The 19,732-nt window shown below is 42.5% G+C and overlaps 1 protein-coding gene across 1 annotated transcript in view; it reads left to right on the forward strand.

Annotated features, from left to right (window-relative positions):
* LOC111157058 (POU class 6 homeobox 2) overlaps nucleotides 1–19,732 on the forward strand; it is a 364,879-nt gene that overhangs the window by 111,674 nt on the left and 233,473 nt on the right. Inside the window, exons 2-3 of the mRNA XM_022518270.1 lie at nucleotides 13,343–13,434; nucleotides 16,574–16,802. Coding sequence (XP_022373978.1) covers nucleotides 13,343–13,434; nucleotides 16,574–16,802 — 321 coding nt within the window. The remainder of the gene's footprint in view (nucleotides 1–13,342; nucleotides 13,435–16,573; nucleotides 16,803–19,732) is intronic.

Genomic DNA, 19,732 nt, shown 5'->3' on the forward strand with positions numbered 1-19,732 from the left:
CTTCCGTGGTAAGCATTCTCCCTCCTTCCAATGAGTCTATAAATCAAAATTAGTTCAACTACATGATGGTCCTTGCTAAAGAACTGACCTACCTAGACACTCCTCATTATATACATTCTTAGATTAGCATATAACCAAAGATTTGCTTACAAGGCAGGGTTGGGTTGAAAGAACACAATAACTTGACCAGATGTGAGTTTGAATCCCAGCTTCTCCTCCTTCTTCTTTTTTAAATTTATTTTATTTTTTTTTTAATTTTTCAAAGATTTTTTATTTATTTATTTGACAGACAGATCACAAGTAGGCAGAGAGGCAGGCAGAGAGAGAGGAGAAAGCAGGCTCCCTGCTGAGCAGAGAGCCCGAGGCGGGACTCGATCCCAGGACCCTGGGATCATGACCTAAGCTGAAGGCAGAAGCTTTAACCCACTGAGCCACCCAGGCACCCCTTTTTCTATTTTTTTAAACAAGCTGTGGATTGGAGTCAGTTACTTAAATTTCCAGAGCCTGAATTCTAATGTCATGGGATTGGTATGAGGACTGAAGGAGATGACCTATGGAGAATATTCTAGTGTGTTGTCAGACTCTTGCCTGATACTCTATGACTGTTACCTTTCTCTGGGGTCTTCCTGGGATCCCTTCTTGACTGGATTGGTTCGTTCTAAGTAAGGAATTTTATCCAACTACCATAGTCCACTCACAAATTCTAACCCACCAAATTTTGAAGATATTTGAACATTGTATGTAAAATTTCCAGTTTATTCTATTGGATGTTTTCTGTGCCCAAACTTTTATAGATATAATCAAGTCAATGAGTACTAATGTATTTTATTCATTCTGAGAAATCCAACTTATCCCCTATATTTTAATGTGATATCTAAGAGGAAGATTTGGGGATAAAAAAATGGATGTGTATTATAATCAGCAGCATGTCATGGTTTAATCGGGAGCTTTTTTCTTTCTTAGTGAAAACATAAAATATTCATGAGTTATACATCAATAGCAGTCGAGATTTGAAGAAACCTGTATATATTTTTAAATGATGGCATATGTTTTCTTTCACTATTTCACCTTTTCACAGTTGTAGTTAGTGGTTTGCTGTTTCTTATTTCAGTTCTGACCTTACCATTCTCAAGTCAAATGTAAACTCAACAAGTAGATCTTAAAAGTATTTGGACTTAAAACCTTACAGTTATTGTCTGAGTCCAAGTCACGTTTGGGAGGCACATTTTTACATTATGAGCTCTGACACAGATCCAAAAATAAGTTGATATAACAAATAGAAATTGCAACACATTTGATACTGTCATGTAATGGAGTGAAAATAATGGTAAAAAACAATACGAACAAGTTCTGTGAAGCTTTTGTTCTATTTGACTTTAAGTGGAATGAAACCTTCAGAACAAGAGGACAACAAAATAATGCTTTGCTAAAAGGATAAAAGAATATGACCTAAGTCTATTAGCGATATAACACTCTATGAATGCACTCAAGTTAATAGCATCTTTTAGCAATAGATACTTTTTCAATTATAGGAATGCTAAAGGATAAATAGACTAAGTGAGAGAAAAATGGTCACGGACACAGGAATCGGACTAGATGTTTGGCTGTTTGGTTTTTTATAACCAACTGTGGGGGAAAAAACGTCTAACCAAGGATCTATGGATGGTGCATGAATTTGCGTGTTCTATTCTGGATCCCTTCAAACGTGTTACAGTTGCAATGTGTTGTTACCCCTTCTCTGAAGATTTGGTAGCCCTTGGTAACTTGTTCGCAGTGAGCTGTGCAACATCCTTCTGTCTCTTCCCATGCAGTTTTGTCACAGAAGCTCTGGGACCATAAGGGGCTGTTAACTAGAGGGGATGCTACAGGCACACGTCATGCGGTTCCTCTGGGAGGCTCTCCTTCCTGTGCTTTGCTGAGGTTTGCATGATTCCTCTTCCACCCATCTTGAGTTGCACACAAGAATGATCGCAAACCCTACACTTTTGGTGGATCCGTAGAAATACGGTTTTATTTCAGCTTTAAGAGATTTAAAATTTTTATTCCCCATTTTTAAAGTGGTGCTCTGGCTACTTTTGCAAAGAATGTGCTGTTCTGAGAGTAAATAACTGAAATGGATAGGCCAGACTCTTATCTACACGGATCCTCACAAATGGAAAAGCGAAGATGTGGATACGGAAGGAGAAAGTGTCAGGAAAATTGCCATAAATCACAGAGCAAGAATACGGGGCTGCATCTGGCATCAGTTTTGTTGTGTTTTAAAAAGGATAAATATGCTTCCCTTTAAGAATGTAGGACCTACTCTTCCTGCTGTGAACCTCGTTGCTGAGGGTCTTCCCACAGGTTGCGCGCGGTGAAGACTTGTCGAGGGTTATTACTATGACAGAGTATTCCTCTTGAATGTGTTTTTCTGCATCCCCATGTGCTCCTGCCCTGACTTCTGTGAGATAGGATACCACAGTCTCCTGTGAGCGTCTGGTGAAAGTTAGGTGTTTCAGGTATATTTGTGCTTAAAGGCCACACAAGTAAAGGAAGGAAGGAAGGAAGGAGAAGGGAAACAAGGAAGGGATGCGGGCAGGAGAAAGGAAGAAGGAAAGGGGTGAGTGGGAAGGAACGACTTATTTACAAACTCAAAACCAGTACTTTGCACACTTCACTGTGGGTGTGAATTACCTGGGGATTTTGTCACAATGTGGATCTCAGGCCCGGATGGGCTGGGACCTGCAGAGGGGAGTTGCTGCTGGCCCAGAGATCATGCCTTGAGAATGGGGACCCTAAGAATGCAGCTGTCATGTAGCTAACTCATTATAAACAGTATTTTAAGGAAGATGGGGGTGTTTATTTCTTAGGAATATGTCACAGTCTCTCTGGGAAAAAATGTGGCACAGAAAAATCTTGTATCTGGTGGGACCCACCCTTTGCTCTCCTCCCGTCATGCATGCACCATTTCTAGTCCTCCATCACCCTCTTTCCCACACCTGGAACCTAGAGGTCTCCAGAGCCAAGTTCCACTAGGAAAATACCCGAAAAACATCATTTCTATCATGGCATTGGGGACTTATTGTGTTCTGTCTCCCTAAAACATTTGCATTTGATGCATGGGATAGTGTAGCCTTGGCGTCCAGTAGAGCTGGATTCAAATCCTGAAGCTATCACTCATTAACTCTGGGACCACAGATGAGTTACTTAGCTTGTCTAAAACTTAGCTTACACATCTGTAAAATGGGAATGATAATCCTGATAACACGGGGCTTCTATGGAGATTAAATGAGAAAATGTACATAAAATACTGAGCAAAGTGTCTGGCCTTCAGTAAGTATTCAGTAAATGGTAGCTGTTTTGAGATATTTGAGTAGTAGATAGTCTAGCTGATAAGGACATGGGCTTTCCATTGATCAGATGGCCTGGGATAAGGTGTCATTTAGTTGTTACGTAAGTGATAGTGAGTTAACCTCTATAAAGCTTAGTTTCCTGCGTAAGTGGACATAACAGTCATAAACTTACATTACAGAGTTATTGTAAGGCTTGATAAAATAATATATACAAAGAAATCAATGTATTATTTAGCACAAAGAACTTTATATAAAGAAAATTATACTGATGTCTCTAAAAATAAGGATGGAGGGGAAAAGAGGGATTAGTTATTTCAAGAAGAAATATTTTCAGAGTTTTTCTCAGATATATTCTGTTTCTGGAGGATGCTAGGGAGAGGCACACTGATTCTTTAAACCTTAGTATGCAAGCAAGAAGATCCCCAGTGCTCTGTGACACACCAGTGTCCCCTAACTTTAAACAGACACTGTTTAAGTGGAAAATGGAAAAGAAAAAGAAAAAAAGTCCAACGCAGGGAGTTTTTCATTAGTCTAATTTTTTTCTATTTAAAGGATTATCTTTTAAATGTAAACACACCCATGGGGCCCCTGGGTGAAGTGTCTGCCTTTGGCTCAGGTCATGATTCCAGGGTCCTGAGATTGAGTGCTCCATCGGGCTCCCTGCTCAGCCGGGATCCTTCTTCTCCCTCTGCCTCTCCCACTGCCTTTCCCCTCCACTTGTGTACTTTCTCTCAAACAAATAAATGAAATATTTAAAAAAAAAAAACCAAAGAAATGTAAACACATCTTTTTGGGTAAGAGAGGAACATTAAAATGCCTTTGTTTGATAACGACAGTTCCTGGCAGGTTTTTTTTTTTTTTTAAGATTTTATTTATTTATTTGACAGACAGAGATCACAAGTAGGCAGAGGAGGCAGGCAGAGAGAGCGGGGAGCAGGCTCCCCATTGAGCAGAGAGCCCGATGCAGGGCTCGATCCCAGGACCCTGGGATCATGACCTGAGCTGAAGGCAGAGGCTTTAACCCACTGAGCCACCCAGGCGCCCCTGTTCCTGGCAGTTTTTAAAGATATTTTTGCTTGGCAAAATTAAATGCTAAGATCTTCCTAGCCACACAATTATTAGCATGCCCCTTTAATTTGACTGATCTGTGACATACCAGACTCTGGGAAAGCCCGTGATCTGTGACAATCCAACCACCTGATCTTTGGGTCAGAAACGCACCCACCAAAGATAGAAGACCGCAAGTTTCTGCACCAGGGTAGGGGGATGTCTCTGAGATCCTGTATTCTGAGTATTTTATCAGAAGTAACTGTACCCAGAGGCTATCCTTTCCAATTGAAATAATGATTTATTCAGTTGTAACTAACGGTTAAATCATGTTCAGAACATGGGATCATTGGCCTCCTTGCAGCAGAAGGATGGTGCTGAGTTCAGGCCTCTGGAAGGCATCTAGGGTCGCTGAGGAGCAGAGCGGGGATGATCCACTACTGTGGTTTCCAGGACACTTTGGTGTGAGCCAGGATTTGGGGCTCACGTTACCATGACACGGCAATGTCTGTTTGACATCCCCCCTCCCTTTCAGGCTTGGGGTTTCCAGGTATCTGTATGGGACTGCTCAGTGAAGAGCATCGGAACACTGAAACAGCTAAATCTGCTACTGAGACTTCTGATGGGGCAGCCCTACAGACCTCTGTAGGGCCGCAAGACAGGCTTGCAGATATTCAAAAACAAACCTGAATGTTGCTAGATGAGGCTGGAGGATGGACTATCACAAGAGCTCCAATGACCTCTACCCCATACCATTGGAATGCCGCAGCGCTATAGCACAGGTGTTATGTGGGAGACCGTAGACCAGCTTCCCCGGTTTTGGCCTCATCTTCCTACTCTGAAACACACATGCACGCACACACGTGTTTTCACCTAAGCTTTTAAAGCAGATTAATTAACTGCTCGGGCCCTCCTTCAAGCACATTTAAGGTCAGTTCTCAGTTATTCTTGCACGTTGTACCATCCGTAGCTAACGTGGGAGAACTTTTACAATAGGCCGATTATATCGTCCTGGAGTATTTAGATCATGTCCCCTTGTCAGCAAGCTTGGCGAAGGTCCAGTAGCCAGCTAGTCAGAAGAGAAAGGGTGCGAGTTTGGTTTTTTTTATTGTTGTTTTTTGTTAGTGAGAACACACTGTTCAAAAGCGAGGTCTACAACTCAAGAAGATATATGACATGTTCTCTATGATTTCCCTTTTGCCGGATGCATGCCTTGTCCTCCCAATTTAGGGATAGGTAACTGAGGAGTCATAGGAAACAAAGCCATGTTTTATCTTAATTTTCTACCAAATGTTTATGTGGTCATTGGTAGTGATGTCTAATAGATGCGCTGATGATTTGTGAGTTCAGTTTCTTGTTGGGGAAAAAGACCGTATCTAAATCCCTCTGTGGATGCAAACATTATTTTCAAAATTTGTATTGATTTAGAAAAATGACTCCCCAATGAGGGTATAGGTGCAACTTTCAAATTTTGAGGACCCTTTTTATAAGGAAGTCCCTCGACAGAAAACTAGTAATCCAAAATTGTCAGTGGGAGTTGACAGCGAGCCAAAGCAGGGGTCACTCTATGGGCCTGGGAGTGGCTGGTAGGCACCCGGGACTCCTCACAAAGCGGGGCTCTGAGACCACTGTCTGGCCATTCTTAATAATTTACCTTTGAAATTATGTCTTCTAAGTCAAGACTGATGGGACAACAAAAGTGAGTGAGTGGGTGGGTGGAGGCTTAGAGTCTCTGGCAGTCTAGCCGCTGTCTCCTCACTTCCCCCAGGACCTGCTCCCTACCCCTGGCACCCCAGGACTCCTGGAATCCTGGCTATGACTGTCACTCTCTCCATCCTGCCTTTCCTGGGGGCCTAGGTCAGGTGCACAGAGGGTCATCTGCTCAGGGTACGTTTCAACAGAGGCTCCCCCACCTACCCCGGATTCAGGTGTTTAGCTCATCCCAGCAAGGAGGTTGCAAACCTGTGGGTCTACCCAGGTGCCATGGAGGGAAACAGCAGTCTCGGGAAAGAGGAGATGGCCTTCCCAGCCTCACACCAGGAACCTGCAGTTTTATTTGGCAACGAACCCCACAAATTATGTCAGCAGGACCTGGTGTAGGGTTAAGCATGGATGAAGCATGAAAGGAGGAGACTCCATATATAGGCCTAAAAGCACAGGGTATACTCGACCGTCTTCTCCCTGGGCTGTGGCAGAGTCCTATCAATCACATTTCCCTGAGTTGGAAATAGTGTTGATTTAAAAAGACATTGTAAAAATTAGACAAACCATTTTCAGGTGGTTTAAAATCTGTGTCTAAATATGTTCAGTTCACTTTGATACAAATCTCCATCATTTTAAGAATACCAACTCTTGGGGCACCTGGGTGGCTCAGTTAGTTAAACGTCTGACTTTGGCTCGGGGCATGATCCCAGAGTCCCAGGACTGAGTCCTGCAGTGGGCTCCCTGCTCAGTGGGGAGTCTGTTTCTCTCTCTGCCTGCTGCTACCCCTGCTTGTGCTCGCTCTCTCCCTCTCAAATAAAGAAATAAAATCTTAAAAAAAAAATACCAACTCACTAAAGCATACATATTCATCGGCATGCATGCATATTTTCCCATGCACACATACATGCATACCTATGGATTTACATACGTACATGGTGAAAAGCTGGCCTGCAGGAGATGCGAAGGTGAGTTAGAATCTTTGCCCTGGAAGAACTCCTATTCTTGTGAAGATAGCAGTCCTCGAGGAATAATCCATACCCAAAACTCCCTCTGTGCCAGTAGTATGTCATGGAATTTTGCTTTAATGGGTTTGATGACTCTCTGTTTTTTCATCTCTTTTCCGAAAGGAAGCATTTACAGAAGTGGAGACCTTTACTGGCCTAGATATCACAGGAGTTCAGCTCTGCTTTTATTAGATGGATGTGAAAACAAATGATAAAAAATTGTTGCAGGGAGACTGGAGAGAGATTTAGTAAATTCTGAGAAAGGAAAAAAAAAATGTCTTTATTCTCCAGCACGCATAGATTAAGCTCACTGGTAGAACAGAATTTTCTACTTTGGAATAATTCTGGTAGATATTACAAAACACCTGAAGATAATCAATTTCAAATAAGGATTTGTAGGATTTCTTGTTATACTTTATCGAGATATCTCAAATCTCCCTTCGACTTCTCATGCATACGTGCAGCCTTTAAATAAATACCAGCCTTAAGGACCACTGAAGACTTAGACCCTCCCTCAGAGAAAACTGGATTTCCCTCCACTAAAGGCCAGGGAAGTCACCTGCTAGAAGAATAAAGAAATTCATTTATCACATGAATGTCATCAGATCTCTGTTCTCCAGGCTTCCGTGAGTGGAGCTATAAGTACTTGTCAGCAGGACTTGCAAAAATACACAAACCCTTACGTGAATGAACGAACATTTAATTTCCAAGTGCGGCTTATTACTCTAGAGTCTCCAATTCTACCAGGAGTCTGGACGGCGTTCTGTATATAAATTCATGTGCGGCCTGTATCCTAAAGAAATCCCAACTGGCAAAAGCAGGGGCAAGCCATGGGAGAGGCTTGAAAAAGATTTTTATAGACACACTCACTCCCTCCTTGGCATTTAGGAATCTTGAAGAAACTGAAAGAAAACAGAGTGTAATTGAGGGGGGCCTCTGTCCTGTTTAGCTGGGTTCACATACCCAACATGAAATAATAATGCCTTCAACTGTCCATCTTATAATAAGCAACCTTTGCGTCCGCTCGCTGGCCGGTGAAAACCGCAAACAGTGGGTAGGGAAGGTCCGAATACCAGAAAAAGCTAAGCGATGCCTGCGACCTTTACATGATTATGACTGTGCTAATGTGTGGAAGACAGAAACCCAAACTCTTTCTCTCTGAAGAAACCAGTTTTTAAAAATGTATCCGTGGGAGGGATGCCCAGCACGGGGGAGAAGGTGGAACTGGCTTATTCTGGATAAGCAATCCGTATTTGCAGTTCTGGTTCCTTCTCAATCTATACTGGCCTCGTAGTCTCTTCACAAAGGGAACAGGATAAGGCTCCAGAAAGGAGTATACCGTCTCAGGATTAAAGATGTTATATTTGCTTCTTAAAATGACTTTTTTGGAAAAGTCAACTCCCAAAAGGGCTGGAAGGGGGGAGGGGTGGCTGGGAGCATTTAATCCTCTACTAGAATAAATACCTTTGTTACCTGTGGAGTAACAGGGAGGTGCCAAGCCTGGGTTTGCCTTAGTTAATGAAAACGCATTGTATGAAGAAGAAGAAGGAGGAGGAAGAGGAAAATAAGGGCAAGAGGAAGAGGAGGAGGAGGAGAGGGAGGAGGAAAATGAGGGGGAGGAGGAAGTTGGGAGGAGGAAGAGTGGAGGAGAGGGGGAGGGGAGGAAGAAGAAGGAGGAGGAGTAGGAGGAGAAGGAAAATTTGCAAAAGAAAACGAACCTGATAAAAGGAACACAGTGAGTGGTAGTTCAGGGAACTCCCAACTTGAGCTGGGTCGGGGGTGGAACTTGCAAGGCTACTTGAGGAAGGCCCCGAAGAATAGACTCTGGGTGTCCCCCTCTCATTTCTGCAGACCGTCCATTCCCTCCGCAGCAGAGAGATCTGCAGGCAGCTTTTCAGGTTTCAGATGTGAGATCAACACCGGAAAGATGGTGTGGAAGGAACCCACGCTCTGACAAGCAGGCATCTCAACAATTGAAAATAAGTTTTAACGGAGCGTAACTCCTCCTCAGTGTTCCAGCATCTCACCATTTAGGATCTATCCTTTCCTTAAGAGACTCACACTAGGGGTCCCTGTATCTATAGAGAATGGACTCCTATTGTGTAGCTACTGAACATTTTATGTTATAATCCCTTTAAAACCCGTTATCACACTCCTTGAATTATTCCTTGATTACCCGGGAACAAATCCTGATTACGAAATTGACATATTTGAGATGGTTCTTCCCCTTGCGAAGCTAGAAGTCAATCAGGATCAGACAGAAGGCGGCTCTGGGTGCAGACACTTGGAAGGCGAGGGGGCCGTGCCAGCTCATGCCCCACGTGCTGCTCATGAACTCCTCATGTGTGGTTCCTCAGCACAAAGCAGATCCGGATTTGTGTGGGCAGCACCTACACCCCTTGTCCCTCCTGGGGTCCTCAGTCATTGGTGGGTTTCAGAAAACACACATGTGAGCAACGAGCGATGTGAATCTCTCTGTTCAAGAAGCTCCACGAGTGATTCTGGATCTCAGGCCTGAGCAGGAACTCAGGTCCAAGCCCTGGTCTGTGAGAATTCGGAAGCTGTTTGCCAGTATCATTTTGTCCCATTTCCTGATCACGTTACCATGGACTGAAGTAAGGGTTCTATGTAAACCTCTAGCTTTGTGAGCTCTTATGGTTCAATGTCATACATTCATCAAATGATACAGAATACACAGGGCAGCATGGGTGGGAACGTGGACCACACATAGGGACAGGAGTATGTATTAAGTTCACGTGGGGAAGGCAAATGTCATGGGCAAATTAAATAATATTGGGACACTTGGGTGTCTCAGTCTGTTAAGCATCTGCCTCCAGCTCAGGTCCTGATCCTAGAGTCTTAGAATCCAGCCCTGCATTGGGGTCCCTGTTCAGCGAGGAGTCTACTTTTCCCTCTACTCTCCCTCTGTTCTTTCTCTCTCTCTCTCTCTCTCTCTCAAATAAATAAATAAATAAATAAATAAATCTATCTTTTAAAAATTAAATAATATTAAATACATTAAAAACAAATTGTGTTAAATCATAGCAGTCAACAGAATTAGCACAAACATGCACTGTCCCATGAAATTTACAAATCTCTGTGCTCATTTAATCCTTATAAACAGCAACCCTATGAGGGAGGCATTATTATCATCCCAGACTTTTAGAGAAGCAAGCTGATGCATAAAGAAGTTGGAAAACAAGCCCAAGTTGCCATACCTAGCTAAGTGGCATAAACTGAGACCCAGGCAGAGCTTAAAGTTTAAAAGAGCCCTTGCTTTTAACCTGGACATCAAACTCCTTCTCGTCTCTGAATTGGAATTGAGGTAGAATCTGCCAATAAGCTAATCATTTAAAGGTATTTCCAGGCTTATACTAAATAATAGTAAATAGTCAAGTGGATGTCAATGCCTGTCTTCTGGGAATTCTACCACTCCCAAATTAAAAGCCAAACCTCTATTTCCACTAAGTGAAGATATCAGTCAGTGCAAATACCCTGCCTGCCTTAGGGACTGGGTGTGCAGAGTGCAGACTGTCCCTGCTCCACGAAAGCCCACAGGTGCTGCCTGGTAAGTACAGCCTATTACACTCAGAACAGGCCATGGAGAGCACTCTGGGCATCCCTGATCTCCAGAGAGGTAATGTGTGTCTTAGGATCCTGATCAAGAGGAACTTGCCCAGCCTGTTAAAGTTCACGTTTTCACGTCTGTGGCACGGGAAATAGGTGACCTCACAGTCTCCCCTAACACGCAGCTACGTGCTGCTTCAAATCTCTCGGAAACCCTTAGCCAACGTCATTTATTCATTTTGACTGCTGGCTCCCCACTCTGGCTCTGAGAAGGCCCCTGATTTGGGAGCTGCCTTCCGACCAGACAGATCCTTTTATGGTCCTACAAGGTTAAGCATGATACATGTGTTTGGGGAAGTGGAGACGTGCATTAAGAAGAGACATTACTTTTTGATCCTGGCAGGAGAGCATACATAATCTCTTCTAAAGCCTGTGAAAGACTTCATTTTACACATGAAATTGTGTAGAATTGCCCTGTACTGCCCTGAACATGGTTTTTGAGAATAATCAGCCTCAAGACAAGCTGCCCTGTGCTGGGCAGGGCCTCCAGCAACAAAGAATAAATTGTAAGCAAATGTAATCTGTGTAAAGTTATGGGCAACAAAGAACAAACAACATCTCATTGATACAGCGCCTGTTCGGGACAGATCCTATCCCTTACAATGGCTTATCATTAAGAACAAGGTCCAAAAGCAGACCTGGTCCACATGAAAAAAAATTGAGGCCAGAGGGCCTAGCATAGCATAGAAAAGTTTTGAAATTAAGACATACATGTATTTTAATGGGTGCGGAAGGGTTTTTCTCTCTTTCCGTGTATTGTAAAACTTTCTTTCCGCAGTCTGGTGTCAAAATCCATGCCCAGTGGGAATGAGGAAGCCACCCCAAAATTTTAAAGTGTCTTCAAAACTAAACCAAAGTGGGTTTTTAGCTATTTCAGAATATGCCTAAGTGACCAAAAGCGTCCCTCAGGGACCTGGATTTGCTCTATAAAAGTCCACAAAGCCCTGCTGAGAATTTTAAGGCAAAGTTGGACTTGATTATATGAGAACAGAAAATATGAGATTCAACCAGCAAAGTTCACCGTTTAAAGTGCCTTACTACTCAAGCATAATGAATACATCACCTATAAAAAATTTAGAAGAAAGCTCTCATGCACATTATGAGGAAATTGTTGGCGCCTTATGATGGGTCATCTGAGCCTTGTTATTAAATGACAGCAATCATTAAAATGCCAAACATATTTTGACAGAATTCACTTTATAAAATGTCAGCAAGTCTGTGTTTTTATTAGTTTGTTCCAAATCAATTTAGAAATTTCAATAGAATGCTTGTAAGTATTCCCCAAGCAATGTCCAGTCCTGACTTTCTGCAAAAAAAAAAATATTACAAATTAATCAGATTTTCAGATTTCTGCATAATGGTTTTGCACATTTATTGCTTAATCCTATAATAAAATGCTGTTATGATTGACACATCGCAGTGGAGATAGAAGTCAATTGAATAATATGTAGCAGTCAATTTTATTTGTAGCTTAATGTGCTGAAATATTTTTTTCCACATTTCCATTATTTATAAGTCTGTCCCTTTGGAGAATATATAGAAGAATTTGTTTTAAATGAGCCAATAATACCTTCTTTAAAATTTATAAGCGTGACAGAATCGTATCTTTTTTTCTCCGCTGTCCATGGCATGCCAGTAAACAGGGTTTGAATTGTCTCCCACTTGCTATTCATAGGACAAACATCAGGAAAGAGGATCTCGTTAAGGGTGGCTTGGAATTGGATTTCAACCACCAAGAAAACAAAAGCTACTGAGTCAAGCCCCTCAAAAATTGCAGCCGGATCTATTTATTTATTTTTTGCTTACCTATTCATCTGTTTATGGTTCCTACGGCTATGTTACCTGCTCCCGTCTATTCGGAAAACAGAGCACACCGCCACACACAGAGAAACTACTCTGTTTGAAGAAGATGTGAAAGACTTGCCATTTTGGTGGGAATTCATTCTTTGTGCTTTGGCATCCAACAGGATTCTGGCACAGGCAGGAAACTGTGATCCACACACAGCACAGCGGGGATCCCCGGAGTTAGGGTGTTATTCCTGCTGTTTCATTTAGCGCCCAGGAAACTGGCTTCAGGACATCCCTGTGATGTCCAGGGTATCACCTAAGGTGAATTGAAAAAGGCTGTCTCTAAGAAAACACATTCATATGAGTTGGTATCTGCAATGGGTACAGAGAAAAGGCTTCCAAGGCTCTACAGTCATAATAAGGGCTAATACAGATGTACTTGGTCACATCTGAGATCTCGTGTTCTCTGGCTTTGGGAAATTAGATTAGCTATCGCCCGCCTGTGCATAAAGGATGCGGTTTCCCACCCACACAGGGCATTGGGATACGCGGTGCAAACCGATGGATCATGCAAGCCTGTTAGTGCGACTGACGATGGTGTCACTCCCTCCCCCCAGCCCCGGTCCCAGCCTTCTCCCTCCCGGAATGACTGGCCATCCTGAATATCCATTAGCATAATTTATGCAGTTGACAAGTGATTTGAGCACTGGAGCTATTGATAAACCACTCTGGCATGTCATCTGTACCTTAATGTTATGTGACATCACAGGAAAATGGGGTCATGGGCAGTTCCCGGGCTGGATCTTCTATTAAAGGGAGCACTTCTCTTTTGAATTCCAGGGGCCAGAGGAAACCCGGCTCTATCAGACCCAGGCACTCCTGACCAACACCAGGCCAGTCAGAACCACCCCTCTTTCCCGGTTGGGCCGCAGGTCAGTATCTCTCAACTACTTTTCCATTAGGCTGCATTTAGGATGGTTTAACCATATAAATAACCGAATAAATAGTAATGAGTTAAATCCAATCAACTCCAACAGAGCAAACATGGTGATAAATTTTTGTGTGGGAAACTGTATGGCTGCATTATTTATTAAATGCCATCAAGGGAAAAAAAAAGTGTTTGCAGAACTCCTCTCTTTTTAAAGGCAATATTGGTTTTAATCATTTGGAAACTTTTTTTTTCATCTTCTTATAACCTACTTACCAATGTGCTGTTGGTTACCATGCAGTTTTCGAGAAAGTAAAACTTTAATGACTGGGGTGTGAAGAAAATTAAGTTATTTCAACCTTGCTGGAACCATTTTTGAAATACAGGATGTGATTTAATATAAAAAAGTTAATGCAATTTTAATGCAAGTTCAGCTTATTGGGTTTGGCAATATTGTACATCACATACAGCTCTTGCATTAATAAAGAAATACATTCATTATTTTTTAAAGTCCAATATTTGTTTTTTGCAGCCTGGTATGGTTATACGGAGGTGTAGAACACAATTATGAGAGCTGGGCTCTTGGCCGTTGTTGTTTTAGCTCTGGCATTTAGTGGGAAGCTTTCAGAGTTCACCTGCTTTTATGGGAGAAGAGGCAGCTATGGGAGCCCGTCTCTCCCCTTTGCAGTCATTGTTATTCCTGCAAATTAATCACCTTCAGCCCTTTGAGGGCTCACCAATTCAAGATTTGGAAACCCGCATGTAGGGCTTGGGTTGGTCCTCCCTTTTGTTCCAGTAGCCACCAAGTCTCCCTGTGGTCTCAGGTCCTAAGATCCATCTCAGAGCATGGATGCTTTGGTGCTCAAGGACAGAAAGGCTGGGGAGGGGTGTGCTCGTCTATGGAAGCCCAGAGAAGGTTCTATAGGGACCCCCCGAAGCCGGAATCTCCTGGCTATGCCTTTTCTAAAAATCCCACGCTTGTGACATTGTGTGTATGTGCATGCATGTGTGTGAACATACCAGGGGTGACAAAGTCATGCCTCCAGGTCAGGTAAGTGTGTGACAGACCCAGACAGTGAGACATGGTTGGCACCTTGACAAGCTGGAGAATGCATGCTCTGCTTCCACCCCAAGAATTGAATTTAAGAAAATACTACATACCAACCCCCCAAATCTCTGACCTGCGTGGTCTGAGAACCAGCCATTGGCCCCCGTTCTTATCATGATATTGCTGTGGGCAGTGATAGGAAATCAGTGATCTGAGGGCTGGTTTATCACTTTTGTGTTTACTCTTGGAAAATATGTTGGTTTTGTGCTTTAGGGCAGCTTTATTTATTTATTTATTTATTTTTCTAAAGAAAGGCAGTTACTTTTTGTGAATTTAGTAGACTCTAACGAACAGGGGCTAGGCCCTTGGAGACTGGAGTGGTCTAAAACCAGGCTGCATCTGGTGTCCCAGGGCTTCTGCAGAGGCCTCACCAGAAGGAGCCATGAGGGGAGGCTGTAGGCAGTGGCCAGAGGTCGGGTTCAGCCCTCCTCCCCTCCTTCTGCATATAGAGCAGCACTACTTTCTCTGAATCACTTCCATGCATGACAGGGCATGGCCAGAAAGGCGTGAGCCATGGGTTCTGGAGGAGCCTGCCTTGGCATGACCCCACCCTCCCACGCCCACCAGATATGGGGTTCTGGGCAAATTACTAATCCCTCTGTATCTCACCAGTAGGACAACTGCATTAATACATACATGGCAATATTAGAGTAGTGCCTGCCTATAATTCATTGGGCTTTGTATTATGCCTATATTTAATTACTTGTTACTTTATAGAATCATGCTGCATCAAAAACAAAAAAAAGTTGCCACCCCTCCATAAGAGTTTTGTCTTGGTTCCTCCAGAAGAAAAATGGACGTGGCATTATCTGTCACGTGGTTCCCAAAAGAGAGCAGTGAAGGTCCTGGATAAAGGACTGTAAAACCAATGACCCTTCCGGTCACATGGCCCACTCAGCACAGGAATACTGCCTAGGTCATCCCGGTGAAGAGCCCACATCCGGGCTCAAATACGCCTGGTGCCCACAGCGCACACCGGCGGCGCCGCCTTTCCACTTTGAGCAATGGCTATTGGATGAAGGGTGGACACAAACCCGTGTTTCTGATCTCGTATGAACTGAGCAAAGGATGTTAGAGTAATAGCAAAAGCCATATTCAAAAGCTTTTCCAACTTATCCACATCAAATGCCAACACTTTTGTTTTCCTATGCTTTTCTCAGAACTGTTAGTATACAGACACAATTTTACCATTTTAATGATTTCATTGTCACTGTTGAATGATTATCCAGTTTATTTTGTGTATTCTCGTATTATAAACATTTTCTGGTTTTCTAAAGAGGCGGTCATAATGATCCACTTTAAAGACCGTGTAATATCTTGTCAGGTTTAGTACTGTAACAAAGTATTTTTCGACATTTAAATATTTTTAAATGTAATGCATGTTTTTATGCATTTGTTTTTTGTCTTTTTGAATGGTATCTTCGGGCTACTTCCCAAGAGTATATTCTGAGTCAAGAGGGACTGAATATTTTGCAGCTCTTGATATAGATTTCCAAATTGCTTTCCAAAAGGCTTACAATTGTGTGTACGTCCTAAATCCACATGATGGTGACACTAGAGACCTACCAGCATGTTGTAACTATTTTACATCCTTTTTGCTAACTTAATAAATAAAAAATAGTATTTTATTGCTACTTTTGAGCCAAAACAAAACAAAACAAAACCCTCTGATGCCAATGAGTTCTTTCTGGAATAAGAAAGAACAAATTAGCAAAGAATTTCAAATATGTAAGGTTAAGATCAAATGGAAATTTATTAGAAGAATAATCTATAAGTGTAAGGTATTACTTTTAAAGGTATTCGAGTTCCTCAAAAGAAATCCAAACCAAATGAAGTTTGCCAAGGAAATAAATGAAATGTGATTTCAATTTTTTTTTTTTTCCTACTGGTTCGTTCTGGAACAGAGCGTGTGTGTTTACTCCTTGTTCAGGAAATTTTGGACCCTGCTAGAACTAAACCCTGAGAAGAAAATGCTCTGAAAGGCCACGTCTTGGTTCTACTGGAAAGTGAGCTAGGATTATCTGTTTCCTTGCAGCCACTTCTGACAGCACAACAGTTAGCCTCGGCTGTCACTGGCGTGATGCCGGGAGGCACGCCGGCCCTCAACCAGCCCATCCTCATCCCCTTCAACATGGCTGGACAGCTAGGAGGACAACAAGGACTGGTCCTCACGTTGCCTACCGCGAATCTCACCAACATCCAAGGGCTGGTAGCAGCCGCTGCAGCCGGAGGCATAATGACTCTACCATTGCAAAATCTACAAGGTAACCCATTGTCTCCTTGCACCATGTAGGGCTCCATCCGCTGCCTGTTGTACGCTGCAGTGCTCACATGCCCTCGGCTGGTGAATGTGGTTCAGAGCTGCCCCCATTATCAAGGGAGATGGAAGGTTTGAGTAGGAAGCAAAGTTTCAAGTTGTGTGTGAACCCCTGGCTTGCTCAAGCCCTGGGCTTTGTCAGTCCTGCAAATCATCAGAAACTTAGATGTAAAATTATTCTGTTGTTATTTGAGGACCCAGATTATGATTTTGTGACTTCTTCAGTATAGCCATCTACAAAGAAAAGTTATACGTGATTTGTTTGTGTGAGAAGTGATTGGAACATCTCCAATACAAGGTAGCATTTGGAATTCTTAATTATTGTTCTCTTGCTAAGTATTTTTAGTTTTAATTATTAAACAGAAATGTATTATTTGGGATCATACTTTATAATGAGAAAAACAGACTTGTAGATTGGGCCTTTATATTATGTGGGCATTTAATAAGAGCTGGACTCATTTAACTCTGGAAGGATATTTCTTTTGGTTTTACAAAGGGTTTCACTTTTCTAGGAAAGATTTGCTAACACTGATTGATAGATTGATTTACAAAAGATTCTGTCGGAGGAAGAATTTTATGGTGAAAAATGGCCTGAATATGATAGGATTAGGATGCCTAACAAAGAGAAAATGAATTCATTTGAGGCTGCTCAAAGATGTTTGTTTTCCCCATTGATGTTAGCAATTAGAAAAAAATTTTTCTGCTTGCTTGCTTTTTAAATTTTTTTCAGAGTGAGTTCAATGGGTTAAGTTATCAGAGTTAAGAACTTAAAGCACTTTTTGTAGTTGGTCAAATGTCATCAGCCCAAAGACTAAGAAACAAACCACAGAAGAACTAGTTAATTCTCAACCCAAACTTTTTTACACACCGTATGTTCTAATATCCCTCCTATTGTTGCCACTTCTTGACTTTCCCTTTAATGTTTAAAACGAAGTCTCTCTCATACCATTAAATTGTGCCAAGAAGCCCGCCATTCATAAATCATGCATGCGCAGGACACGCTAATGCACAAACTCTACTTGTTTAAAATTTGAGAGTGCCTGGGAGCCAGGATCCCGAGATTAAGCAAATAAGGCAGGAATAAACAAGGTGAAAGCAGAAGTAACAAAGTGTAGGGAGAGGCTTTCTAATGCAGGTGGATGATGAAATCTTAATGAAGAAATGGGCATTATCAAAATGCAACCTTCCATTTGCAACATCTGTGCTTATGGGAATATTGAATATTATAAATAAACATAAGCTCACAGAGCTCCTAGGTCATGAATTAATCTTGCTTGGTTAAAATAGATGCCAAAGTCAGAGTCCAAAAAAATCAAGCTTATTGTATCTTTATTATGGTTTGGTGTTCTTAGGATTTTATTACCTGGTTATTTTAAAGGCTCAAAGTTAGTGACTGTGGACTAATGTGGAATGTGGACTTCCATCAAGATTTTCTCTTTTCTTTAAATATCAAATTTTGGAGTGCTTATAGTTTGGAATTTGGTTCTTTGGGGCACTTTTGGTTTCAGAAAAGAAATCCTAAGATTTGTGTCTTGAGTGAGTCGGTTCAATAAGAGTTCTGACTCTCTTTACTGCTTGGTGCTTCTTACATGATTTTCTTAATGGTCTCATCTTCAGAAGTGTGTTGATTGGAGTTGATGGTCAAGCTCTTGTCTACTGCACAAACACAAGACCCTTTGTCATCTCAGTGACGTTGGAAGGCAGGTGGTAAGGTCATTAAAATAAAACACCTCCTGGTTGCAAGTCAGCCTATTATAAGGAAACCTTCCTCATCAGTCTTAACACTCAAGCCTCTCTTCCAACACTTTGTTCTTTAATAACCTTGTGAATGAATCCCCGTTCCTAAGTCACTGTTAGGATCCACGTAAATTCCCATGCAGTTCTGTTGGGCCTTCCTCTTCCTTTCATATCTTCCCACATGATTTCTGGACCACCCAGACCTCACTAGTTTGAGAAGTAACCAACTGTCCTGGTTTGCTGGTGACTGGGGCTTTTCTGGGGACATGCGACTTTCACTGTTGGAATCAGGATAGTCCTGGGCAAATAAGAAGGAGTTGGTCACCCTGCCAGAAGTCCAGGGGCAATAAGAATGAGAATCAGGTAAATGTCTTGAATCTCCACAGTGCCCAAGATGGGTGTTCACGGCCAGAAGGGCAATGGCAGTTGGCTACCTTGTCAGCCAGCATCTAACCCAAGGGTGATCTCACCCCCTTTAGGAAACCTACTGTAGTCGTTGGCAATCCATAGGCAGTGTCTATGGTTTGTGTGGTTTTCCAGGTTATATCACAGAAGGTAGTGGGACTCCAGGGATGGTAGCTGGCTGGCTGGCAGTCCATCTGCCAGAGTCCTGGTTGACTTTGAGACTGAGCCAATCCTGACATAATCCAGTCTCAGGCTCTTTTGAGGATGGCAACCTGGCTCACGGGCTATGATACCCCAGAGGAAGTCCTTACACACATTTGTGTCATTGACAGGGTAGAATGCTCCACCCCTCCCCATGGCCCACCTTAGACAAGGAGCACAGTAGCCTCCAAGGCTTTTACGAGTCTTGAAACCACCGGTAAGTCTCCCCAACACTAATTAACACCACACCGTCTTGGGTGGTTTTATAAAAGAGCTGTGATCTGTCAATGTGATGGGGAGGGACTTAAGTGTTAAACCCCTGCTCTGAAATAGAACCTGTTTCCAACCTGTGCACTTGGCCCTGGATGGTTCCCCCTTTCCTCATTGTGAAACGTTAAGGTTTATTCATGAAAGAAGCCTGCCATCTGGAATTATCTCTGACTCTCCTCCAGCCTTCCTGCCCAGCCCTTCAGCCTGTCCATGCTTCTAGCTCAAAAGCTACACATTTGCTACGAAAGAAAAGTGCTGACATCA

Source organism: Enhydra lutris, unplaced genomic scaffold, assembly GCF_002288905.1.
Source record: "Enhydra lutris kenyoni isolate GAN:26980312 unplaced genomic scaffold, ASM228890v2 scaffoldscaffold51, whole genome shotgun sequence".
Lineage (NCBI taxonomy): Eukaryota > Metazoa > Chordata > Mammalia > Carnivora > Mustelidae > Enhydra > Enhydra lutris.